General features: G+C 30.4%; 1 protein-coding gene across 1 annotated transcript in view; it reads left to right on the top strand.

Moving 5' to 3' along the window:
• The window catches only part of LOC134233866 (thioredoxin domain-containing protein 16-like), a 30,223-nt gene that overhangs the window by 2,498 nt on the left and 14,689 nt on the right, over positions 1-13,036 (top strand). Inside the window, exons 3-10 of the mRNA XM_062715920.1 lie at positions 4,474-4,628; positions 6,521-6,642; positions 6,998-7,088; positions 8,045-8,201; positions 8,436-8,565; positions 9,264-9,285; positions 10,384-10,465; positions 10,833-11,028. Coding sequence (XP_062571904.1) covers positions 4,474-4,628; positions 6,521-6,642; positions 6,998-7,088; positions 8,045-8,201; positions 8,436-8,565; positions 9,264-9,285; positions 10,384-10,465; positions 10,833-11,028 — 955 coding nt within the window. The remainder of the gene's footprint in view (positions 1-4,473; positions 4,629-6,520; positions 6,643-6,997; positions 7,089-8,044; positions 8,202-8,435; positions 8,566-9,263; positions 9,286-10,383; positions 10,466-10,832; positions 11,029-13,036) is intronic.

The following is a 13,036-nucleotide window of genomic DNA, read 5'->3' as shown; positions in this document are numbered from 1 at the left end:
TTCTTTAAAATTTAAAATAACTAAACTAGCTGTTAACTCAACCTTGATTGGGCGAAAAAAGGAACTTTATTTTAAAGGGTTCACCTCAGATATATTGAAGTTAACACACCTACAGAAAAATTTAAGAAAAAATAAATGAAAATAAACAAGAAAGAGGAAAGAAAACATTGTTTGGATTTCAAACTCACATTGATTGAAGATATATGACAAGATATCGAAGCTCAGCTGCTCACAGTAGTTCATATTTTGTACATATTGAGTGTTTGTCGTTTGAATGAATTCTTAGAATTTATGTTAATAATGGTACTTCTTTTGGTAGGAATATGATTGGTTATAAATGTCTCTAAGGCCATATAAAATTAATCTTTAGATTCTCATCCCCGCCTGCCCCTCTCAAAATGTCCCGTCCCGATGTTTTTTATTTTGATTTTTGGGTATTTTCATGTATTTTTATTCAGTAAGAATTTGGGTCAAAGTTTAAGAGTTATCTCCCGTCTGTATTAAAAGTCGCGTGTCGCTATTTATAGCAAAAACGCCATGTGAAGAATGGAGAAAAATCGGCAATAAAAGCAGTTTAAATGTGTAAGGAAAAGATAATTTGTCAGTATAGAGAAGACAGAGAAGAAAAAATAGCATAAACACGTATAGATACCATCACTGGCAGGAGAAAGTATGTAAAGAGATTGTAACTAAGTAAAAATAGACCAGGAAACTGACACCTGGTCAAGTTATACATAACGATCTCCAGCTGTGTGACTTAGCTTTGAAATAAAAAAATCTACAACATCGTAGACAGACTTAAGACAAGGCCTAGATTTTTCAGTAGAATAATTATTAGAACATTTATATAGATTTTGCAAAATAAGAAGTCACGCAAGCACAGTTTATTGGTATCCCCACCTCATTTTGTTCAGGGTGTGCCAAATAATGTGTACTTGATAATTTGTTAATTAACGATAAATATTTAACTTTTAAAGCAAAAATTTTCTTTAAATATTTAAAAGAATATGAAAAGAACTAAATCTATTCATATTTGCATTAAGGTAATGAAAAAAATGTGTATAATAGGGGGCGTCCATTGTTTTGTTGATACTTAGGCCTATATATAAATTAACAATTATAAAAAATAAAATCCGCCCACCCGCCCCAATTGTTTTGCAAATTAGGATGAGAATCTAAAGATTAATTTTACCTGGCCTAATGCTCACTTAAATTTTGCATGAAAATGTAAAGTGGGGGAAGTGAACAGTTATAATAACCATATAAAGAAAGTAGCATTAACAGTGGCTGTAGAAGTTAGACAGTCACTTCTGAGTAAACAGTAAGGCCTAAGGAGATGCTCCAATCTTCCTGGATTCTTGACTTCAGTTCAGCTCTGTACCAGAATTAGCATGTCTTGATTAAGAGTGCCTCTAAGTTCCTGGTATGGATACCAAACTGAGTCATAAATAAAAGAGGTGTAACAATACAGGGAAACAACAATTGTATTGCTCACAAGATCTCACGATACACTTATTGTATCACCATGTATGTATTGTGATACAGTACAAGTTAATTTTAATTGACTTATTTGAAATTTCTACTGAGAAATTTTAATGTAACAAAATGATTTAAACTACTTAAACAAGGTAGCAATGAAAAAATTCAATCCAATGATTATATGCCCACCTAAAAATACTAGTAACTTTGGTTAGGTATCTCAAGATACATGTATTCTTTTTATATTAGCTATAGTAAAACTCAGTTATAATGAAGTCACTGGGACTTATGAAATCACTTTGCTATATCCATAATTTGTTATATCCAACTGGGCAAGTAAGGCATTCTTTAAATTTATGTACTTAGGTATCCAAGATAACTTCGCTATATCTGTGAATTCCCAATATCCATGTTCATACTGAACAAGTTTTACTGTATAAGCATGGAGGTAAGCTAGCAAGAATATGTAAGGACATCAGTTAATTTAACCATTGACAGCTGTATCATGATACATGTTGAATTGCATGAACATATGTTAATATACAGAGTGTTAAGCAAGATGAATAGGAGAGAAAGAGTGTAAGGAAGATGAATAGGTGAGAAAGAGTGTAAGCAAGATTAATAGGAGAGATTTAAGAGTGTAAGCAAGATGGATAGGATAGATTTAAGAGTGTAAGCAAGATGGATAGGAGAGATTTAAGAGTGTAAGCAAGATGGATTGGAGAGATTTAAGAGTGTAAGCAAGATGGATAAGAGAGAACGAGTGTTTAGCAGGATGGATAGGAGAGAAAGAGTTTAAGCAAGACGGATAGGAGAGAAAGCATTTATTTAGCAAGATGTATAGAAGAGAAAGAGTGTAAACAAGATGAATAGAAGAAAAAGAGAGTAAACAAGATGGATAGAAGAGAAAGAGTGTAAGCAAGATGGATAGAGAAAGAGTGTAAGCAAGATGGATAGAGGAGAAAGAGTGTAAGCAAGATGGATAGAGAAAGAGTGTAAGCAAAATGGATAGGAGAGAAAGAGTGTAAGCAAGATTGATAGGAGAGAAAGAGTGTAAGCAAGATGGATAGGAGAGAAAGAGTGTAAACAAAATGGATAGAAGAGAAAGAGTGTAAGCAAGATGGAAGGAGAGAAAGAGAGTAAGCAAGATGGAGAGGAGAGAAAGAGTGTAAACAAGATGGATAGGAGAGAAAGAGTGTAAGCAAAATGGATAGAAGAGAAAGAGTGTAAGCAAGATGGATAGTGGGAAAGAGTGTAAATGAGATGGATAGGAGAGAAAGTGTATTTAGCAAGATGGATAGAAGAGAAAGAGTGTAAGCAAGATGGATAGTAGGGAAAGAGTGTAAACGAGATAGATAGGAGAGAAAGTGTATTTAGCAAGATGGATAGAAGAGAAAGAGTGTAAGCAAGATGGATAGTAGGGAAAGAGATGTATAGGAGAGAAAGACAGTGAGGAAGATGGAACGGCTCATCAACCAAGAGCTGCAGCAGAGATAGCAGGAAGTCTTTCTTTTTTGTCGAGGATTGTCTATATTTTGGTTATACTGGTACAAGCAATTCAAAGAAGTTTTAGCTACTTTTTAAAAAAAAGAACTTTATTTAAATTCTGTACTCATTAAAATACCTGTTTAATTTCTTGATACGTTTATGTCACGGAATAACCCCGGTAAATCTAGGGGTTTACCTGTTGACTGATACGTTGTATCTGCGTAAGAATCTTTAAAACAGAAAACGGGAAACAAAGCCTCGTCCTATGTAGTAAGTTCATCCTATCTTAGGATTTTTCAAAAATTAAGGCTGAAAATGAGCCTTTCGACCTATATACCCCATCGACCTATAACCCAAAAATTACGGTATATTGTAATTGCTATTGCACAATTAAATCATATGTTCTGTGATATGAAGTCTAAGTAGATGTATTTTATGCATGGTTAGAAATTCTAAAATAATTTTATCTGTTGACTGTTATTTTATCTGTTCAAAATGAAATTTTGAATTGCTATTAAACCTAAGTGTAAAAAACACTGTAAAACAGTAAAACAATGGCATTCTAGCTTTAGACATCTTTAAAATTATTGAAACCCATATGAAACACATAATCAATAATGCTGGCATATTAACTAAGGAGTGTTTTGAGGTATTGACAAGAATTGTCATGCAGAGATGGGTCCACCTGACGCTCACATCAAATTTGTGTGAAAGAACACTTAACTAGATGAAATTCAATTTTTAAAGATATCATTTTAATTATTTTGAATTTCTTTTTTTTTCATTTAGAATATTATTAAAAACCCTTTTATCAATGACTTAATATGTACTACAAGGGTTGAATTCTTTGACTATAGCATGATTCCATTGTGCACAATGAATTTCATTGATACTTTTATAAAATACAATATTATTACTGTACAGTTTCCAAGACTTCTTCACACCCGAGACCAAAATCATAGGGTTTCTCTAATTAGAATTGGATTTATAATAGACATAGCTTTTATTACGGTACTTCCCCAGTGGGCCAAAAAAAAGAAAACTTTTATACTTGTTTGCCCATTTAAGATTTTGATTTGCCAGAATCAAATTAAGTGCTAGTGAAATGAAAGTGTCTTCATTTGATGTACATATCTTAATTCTATCTCTCCTTTATTTGACTTTGTTTTTTTCAATGTCTGGACACCACATTTGACACACTTTATGACACTTGACGATTGTTACCACATAGTGATATAGACCTGACAGGGTTCCCTCAATCAGAAACATTTAATGGTGTTTCAAGATGTAGATATATGTGATATATCATGCAACCAAGTAATCTTTATATATAGAGACTCTCAGAGTATGGAATATGAATTGATACTTTTTTTAGTGACCATCCCATAATAAAGGTCTTAGACTTCTTCATTTTAAAGGCATGTTAAAGTCTTCATATATTATGTATGTCATAATGTACATTCTACAATTCATACCAGGACATATGCAGATCATTTTCTTTTATAGGTAAATTGTAAAGATCCAGCTAACTCTGATGTTGACAGATGCACAGAAGATAAAACAGATGCATTGGTTTACACATATAGTAATGGAAACGAACTGCTGGCCCTGGAAATTGAAACCATGTTTGATGTTAATTCAATGATGTCAAATATTTTACAGTAAGTTTGAACTTCTATTTTGATTAAATTTTTTCGAAAGATTCAATCTTCAAGTAAATGGTTAGATTACCTCTGCTGACTGAGGCTTTTACTCTGCAGCTGCCTTATATAATAATAATATGCCCTGTTCACATGAAGAGTTTCGTTAGCAGTGAATTAAAGCAAATTAAATTTCATTCCTATGACACCTAAAGCAAAGTAAACTAATGCGAATTAAAATTTTATTTCTTCAATAAGGCTATTCAGCAAGGCTATTATGATGTCATTTGTAAATCAGGTTATGTATGCAGAGGTGTGTATGTGGTTTTAATTTACGCTATGTATGCGATCAAGCGTTTTCCGCGGAAATTTGTCCAAGCGTACTTAATATAAATGCTAGGCATATAGTGAAAGTATAAGAAATCCCCGTAATTTTCGACATGTGGGTTAAATGGAAATTGAGATTCTATATACTGCAGTAATCATTTTACATTTTAGTGATTAACATAATTTTCCTTGATTTTTCAACCAAATATAGCACAGATCCCTAAATGTATCTGCCAACATGTAGCCTGTGACAATTCTGGCCTAATATGTGTAAAAATTTCACTTAGCATTCACATGAACTTAAATGCAAAGTAATTTAATGCGCAGTAAATAAATTCAAATTAAACTAATTTGCATTAAATTTTGCGTGTGAAGGCGGTTCATATCAAATTCACAGTAACTTTTGTTTAATTCAAATTAAACTCTCTGTGTGAACAGAGCATAAGTTCAGTAAAACTTGTTTAGCATGAACACGTATAATGCGAATTGAAAGAAAAGTTACAGTAAAACTCGTTTAGTATGAACACGGATATAGCGAAGTTTTTCTGGGTCCCCGGCAAAATTCTTAGAAAATCTTTGTAAAATTTTACGGTTATAACGAACTCTGATATAACGAATTTACGGATATAGCGAACTGATTTTGAGTCCCGTAGAGGTTAGATATAATGAAATTTACATCTTTTATAACGAACTTTCAAAGATTATAAAAAAATTAATAAATAGAACTGACTTTATTTCCTTCAAGAATTTTTATATAAAATCCAATTCATAATAAAAACCTTTTTGTAATATAGCTTTCCCTAATATATTTTGTAGTAATACTTGAAGGAAAACATCCATATTGCGAATTCGCTATAATGGTTATACGAATTCCTTATACGGATATAACGAATTACGGATATAGCGAATTAAAGTCACAGGTCCCTAGGAATTCAGTATAACCGAGTTTTACTGTATCTTGTATCCCTAACTACACAAGTTTAACGAATTCCTTATATGGATATAACGAATTACGGATATAGCAAAGTAATTTCACAGGTCCCAGTGACATTATAATCGAGGTTTACTGTATGTACATTTTTCATTCCATCTGTCCATCCAGCATTTGACCAGAATATATTGAAAACCTTCATAAACTACTGGTAGTGCACTAGGAGTCCAGCACAATATTTGACACCTAATTATTGCAATCATTTGAGTCATGTAAACAATATGTTTATGTTAAAATCATTTACTGATGTCTGTCCATCTGTCTGTCCGTGTGTTCGTAGCACATTTTTCTTGCAGTTTTCTCAGTTATTACTGACATCTCAGATTCTTGAAATTTTAGCACAGTCTTTGTTTAATCACGCCATTTGCTAGGATTTAGTTTTGGTTGAATCTAGTTAACTTCTTATTTAAAAAAGTGTCTGTCCATACCAATTTTCTGTTACAGTTTTCTTATCAGAACAAGGGTATAATTTAAGTGAGCTTCTTGGGTATACTAGCCTAGGACACTTATTAGTTTGCTCATATTATAAGAGCTTTCCACTTATTGAGATGATATGTGACTAAATTAATCATTGTTTTTTTTCTAATCTTAAAAGATTGGCTTTACTTCGAGAAGTTCCAATACTACAAAGCAAAGAAGAGAGGGAGAACTTCGTAAACAAACACAAAGGGACTCATGATGTTGTCTTCTCATTCCAGAAAGCCATTGGAACATATGGTTAGAAATCAGTTGTTTTTTTTATTATTTGAAAGCTGTGTATATTTCTGGTAAAACTGTTTTTTAAGCTGACCCAGATTTGACTCCTGTATATCACTTTTTAAAAATTGTTAAAACTTTAAATCATGTTTATTTTCACATAACTATATATGCAATGCTATCTGGCCACAAAAATGTGTTTCTCGTATTAAATTGCTTTGCTTTAAGTTTACCGGAGATTATATATTAAACAATAACCATAATTTGTGAAAATTTTTATTTGCTTATAGATACAATATTACTATCTCATGAATATAGAGAAAATAAAGGGTTGCAAAAATTTGGTAAACTGCAGTAAATGAAAATTTATTTTCAGAACATAGAATTTTCATGGAAGTGGCTTATGCTTTCCATCACAAATTCCAGTTTGCCATTAGTACAGCCACAGAAGCAGTGACAGGACTTATGTACGTCTTGTGTTGAGTTCTGAAATTGAATATTCTTAAAGGATCTGAATACATGAAATTTGAACATGAAGAATGCCTGTGTTCATTGTTGTTAATTTCCGTGGTTATTATTAGGATGACATCAGTGAGGTTATTGATGATTGCTCAGGAATACCACTATCAGCAAAATATTTCTATCTTGGTGTTAAAAGCATGCTACTGAATCAAGTTAATAATATTAGAGTTTGAAATGCATGTTGGTGTTTTTTTTCATGCAACAATTTTCATGTTATTCGTCTTTATACTTTGGTAGTCTTAGAAAACGTCTTATAAAAGTTGACATTTGTATCCTATAAAAGGAAAAACATTTTTTAGGATTAAAAACAGGAATAATTATACCAATGCTTATTGGCATTTAAGAAATGATCATGGACAAAAGTTTATATCATAGAAGATAAAATTACAGAAATAAAAAATATATAAATCATGACAATTTTTCACCTTACCTACAATATATATTTGTTGAATTTGCCATATTTTTATTAGTAAAAATGTTGAATATTTTCCCTATATAATATGATTAACTTTAATCTTTAACTTTAAAGAAATTCTGTGGAAAATTTACTTTTGTGGATTAGAGATCCTTTTATGTCATTTAATTAATTGACTTTTATAAACTTAGGTATTATACATGCTGATTCAAGTTAATAAATTGTTTGTCAGTTTATAAAGTTCTTATTATTCAAATCTTTCCGATGTAAAATTATGACAGTAGGCATTTAGTTTTCCTTGTTATCCTATATCATACATGTAATCAATTTCATTAGGTAGATTTTGTCACTTAATCCTGCTGTAGGCAGTGTTCCTTTACTTAAAAATAATTAAGTTTCTGTATTGGTAGTACCGTAATTAGAAACACTAGGGCTAAAGTGTACTGATTTAAATATTAAGAGAAAAATTGTATTGTTTCCTTTTAGCCCCCACCCGGAGATCTTAGATGAGGCCAAAGTTTGGTTCCTGATGTGTAGTCAGGTCATCAATAAAGAAGATGACTGCTTTATCAAGTTTTATGATGATAAAATGGATTTGTCTTCCCTTGCCAGTTTTATGAGAAAACTTGACACTCCACCAAATGTAGGTCTAATACCTGTTCCTATAAATGTGCAATATATGTAAACATTAATCCTTTCCCATAACTGAAAATTTCATGTAAAATTTGCTAGATTTTTTTTTAAAAAATCTAGTATTACCTGTCTGGCTCTTTCATTTTCTGTAAACTTATTCATCCAATTAATTATATATACTACACAGGTGTGGATTTCAGTGTTACACAAATTTTCCATTTGGGATTTAATTTGTCCATTTCAGTTTGACATTCCTGGTGACGGCATTACTCATCCCTACACCCCTGACCTGGGTCTACATCTGGTGTACCTGTTCTACCGGGAATCTACATACGTCCACCATGTAAAATGTTTATTACTGTTAATGTGTAAGGGTAACATGTTGGCACATAATAATGAATTCTAGATCTCTATTAAATTATCTATCCTTTGAAGATGTCACATAGCTGATGTTCAGTAAAATAAGCTTTGGAGGATCTCAGCTATATAGAAATCTCTTAATTTTCTCCTAACATATTAGTACACAAAATTTGAAGGAAAAAAATGAGTTAGCATTTACAAACATTTTTTTTCTTCCCAATTTATAGCCAAATCTGATCACGACACGATAGTAATGTAATTTTTTAAAACCATTTTTATATTCTTTAGTAAATACCACCTATAAGGTGTGGATTTCAATATTAAGTTTTATGTCCGACTTATAATCAAGATTTTTTCTGGCAAATTTAGTATTAAAAATTACCGAAGAAAATGTCTGGATATAATATATGATGATTTACCGTATAACGGGTAATTTTTACTGCTGAAAATTTTTATGAATTTTTGTTGAAATAGGGTGATTTTATTTTTTATGCATTAAATTTTTACGAATTACATGTCCGTAAAAATAAAAATCATCAGAGGTGAAGTTCCAGATCAATGTTTTAGAGTTTTGAATGCGTTAACATACATATACATGTTTCAAATGTCTGGACAACCCGATGTAAAATAAAAACGAAATTGTTCTCATGATAACGAGTGTCCATTCCTTAAGTAATATGTTTATTCATTTAAATACCTTTATATATCACAGCTGCCTTTATTACTGTTAATGTGTTCAATCAATATTGTTGCATACATATTTTAATGAAAACAAAGAGAGACACTTCATGATAAAGTGAATTCTACACGGATCTATGCATTAATTTATTTTTACTGTCCAAATAAAAAATGGGTCAAAGTCTTGAAAAACGGATATAATGTTCCATAAAATAAAAAGCATACCAACGAGTGTCAGCTACATAGCCTCTAGGTACTTAACTAAATGGCAATGATAGCATTAAAATTCTCTCATAATACATTTTAGTTTTTTACAAAAATTTGAATGGAAAAAAAAAATTAGTAAAAATTAAAAAAAAATTGGTTGTGAAAAATACTAATTTAATAAAGGGAAGTGCATATTTTCTCCATTTTTAATGGATTAAAAAAATGTTTTCTATTAGTGTCATTTCAATTTATAGCCAAAAACATCAATTGATTTACTTGAAATTGGCATAGTAATGTAATTTTTTAAAACCATTTTTATATTCTTTATATAATTAAAATTACTAGGAAAGATTCACTAAGATGTATCTTACTATGGTCATAAGGGACCTTGCTTGTAAGAGACCAAAACTAATTGTCTTGAATTTTTTGTTTTAATTAAGAAACTAAATTAAGGTGTCTCTTTTTCTTTATTCTTTATCTCTCTTTATCTTTATTCTCTTATTCTTTATGCTAAGGGTTTTAAATATAAATGGATTCTTGCTTTAAAAAATTAAAATTTACTTTCCAAAGAATTCCTTTATTCCAGAAAAGAATTTTATAATCGTCATCGAATATTTCTCACCGTGATCTTTATAGTCTCTGTATCTATCAGATTATATCTTAATCGTCGCTCTGCCCCTACGCAAAGTAATTTTAATAAGAAACCAATTAATTAAAATTAAATCTTTGAACCCACTTCTCTTTACTGAGAAACAAAATCTTGTTATTAAATTTAAGGACTTGAATTCCTGGTTAATAAGCTTGGATATATCTATATGTAAAAAATTACCAATTTTTATAGACAGTTCTGGTTATGGCCACTTTGATATATTTTAAAGAGTCACAATTAATAATCAGAATTTACATTTATGTTTAATTTTTAATGCATTATATTTTTGACATTTAAGGGAGGCCACTCTTCCTGAGGCAGTAGGATTGGATGATTTTCCTCCAAATACACCAGCTGTTGCTGTGCAGTACAAATCAGAGGTGAAAAAAATTTCTCTCTTTTTCAAATTATACAGGCTTTTGTGACTATATTTATTACAAAGTAATATATTTCTCTTTGGTATCTATAAGAATTGCATGATAAACATTGCCAACATAATGAGTTTTTCTAGTTCAGTTACATCAATCTTCATGTTATGCATGTGCTCTAAGCAATATATATATATTGAAGACATAAGCATTAGAAATGAGTTTGTGTTACCTCTGCACAGAGCCATGGATCCTCCTTTTTTGTGCTTCACAAAAAACAGAAGATATATGATGAGTACCTGGTATAATAATTTTATATGGACAGAATCCATTCTCTTAAAAACAGAAAAAAGATATCATTAAATGTGTACCATTTCAGAAAAATCTGGTTCACATGACTGAGGCCTGGTCAATAGATAGTGCTTTTGAGTTCTTTGCCAGTAAACTACATGAATACGAGGTCAGACCGAGAGAACAGGAAGGACAGGGCGTTGGTGATGTGATGGGGGATGAAGTGGAGGGTCAGACTTATCCTGAGGGGGAGCTGGAAGAAAAGGACAGATACAGTGAGGAAAGTATGTGTAGATTAAAATTTGCATATTTACGGATGAAAAAAAACATCAATTAGTTGACAATTTGCCAATATAACTTTCAAAAGATTTAATTTAATTAATGTTCATTTTTCTTGTAATAAGTGTTAAATTACATTTATATTTCAAGTATGCCTGATATTATTGGGTATGCATTGATTTTTTCCACATATAATTTGTTTTTTCAAAGGTGTATAATATTAATTATTTTAAAATACATACTTAATATCATTTTATCAATTAAATTTTCAGAAAAGAAAAATAATTAAATATTAATATTTTATAGCACAAGTTATGGCAATAGTTATGAAAAGAGAATGGAGAATGTAAAGTATGATTTATTAAATAAATTAAAAAATGATTTAATAAATGCATTTATCAATATAGATATAAAAAAAAAATTGCCCCCCCCCCAAAAAAAAATCCACATACATGTGTATTGGGATTATTACTTTTTAATAACTAAGACAATAAAGAGATTGATAGAAAAAATGAAAAGAAGAGGGAGTGAGTTTTTAATTTAATTAATGCTAATTATTAAAACTTATGTAGTCTACGTACATGATTGAAATTGAGATAAGTGCTTTTATGCACACATGTTCATAATTTCTTATACGCATAAGTACAATGCATGAGCACTTGTTTCAGAATAAATATGTTATCATTATAGTATAGGTTAAAAATTTTTCTGAAACAAATGCCTGTGGTACAATGCCATAGAAGTCTTAGAAGTCTTACATGATAAATTTGTTATTTGATAAAAATAAGTATTTTATTACAAAAAATCAAAACATTATAAAACACAACTCAGATAATCCTCTCTCGTTGTAACATTAAATTTGTTAAAATGATCATAATGTAATTTGATTTATTTAATACACTAGAAATTTATTAAAAATGTCCAAAACTGATATTAAACTCATAATGTACCCCAAAAAAATTGTTTAGAAGTAGAGTCTTAGAAAAATGTCCATATTCATTTACAATTGCTTGTTTTGAAGTGATATTTCAGAATTGTGGCTCAGTGGGGAGACACCCATGTACGGTACAGATTCCATATTTCATAAGCATTACCAGTACCTTACTTTTGCATGAATGTATTAATCTTCTCAAATATACCAGTGATACAGAGTGTAATAGAACCTGCACTTTAACATTTCAAATAAGCTAAAATATCAAATCACAGAAATTAAAAATGAATAAAATCATAGATATAAAAATTTAAAAAATGACAAATTTAATTAATGCAAATGAAAATTTTAAAAAATTATAATTTTTTATTATATGTGTATTAATTAAGTTGATTAATTTAAGATATAAATTTATTAATATTGATTTCAATACCATTCATTAAATTGTCAGACTTTTTCTGGGGTTCATCTAAAACAGACTATAGGTCACCTGTAATTAATTTCTTTTGTTCTCTCCCTCCCCTTACATCAGAAAATATTATTACTGATGAACAATTTGGATTTCAGGATGGCTGATCAACTACTGACGCGATATTTGCACTTCAAAGTTTAATATCACAAAAGTTGAATAATAAACATTGTTTATATTGCTGTTTTATTGACTATAAAAAGGCATTTGATACAATCAACCAAGAAAAATCATGGTATAAATTGATCAGATTGGGAATCACCAGAAAATTTCTTCAAATTATCGGATTGCTTTATGTTGACATGCACACCTCAGGGGCGTCGGCAAGTATTTGACATTGGGGAGGCGAACTAGATTGAAAGGGGGGGTTAACTGACGTGTTTTTACTTAAGGATTTCCATCCCTAATGGGACCAAATTCCCTACCCTTACCCTACCTTCCCTACCCTTAAATGTCTGTCAAGTACATAATACTCTGATATTATATTATAGCATTTGTATAGAGGAAAAGCCCGCGAGAAATTTTCAAAAATTTCATTAATTAAGCAGTAGTTAATTAATAAAGATTGCATTGAAGTCTATGGGGAAAAACGTTTTTTCAAAATAAAAATTCA

Source organism: Saccostrea cucullata, unplaced genomic scaffold, assembly GCF_032062105.1.
Source record: "Saccostrea cucullata isolate Sc308-1 unplaced genomic scaffold, CSIRO_AGI_Scuc_v1 ctg432, whole genome shotgun sequence".
Lineage (NCBI taxonomy): Eukaryota > Metazoa > Mollusca > Bivalvia > Ostreida > Ostreidae > Saccostrea > Saccostrea cuccullata.
This window is presented reverse-complemented; position numbering and strand designations above follow the sequence as displayed.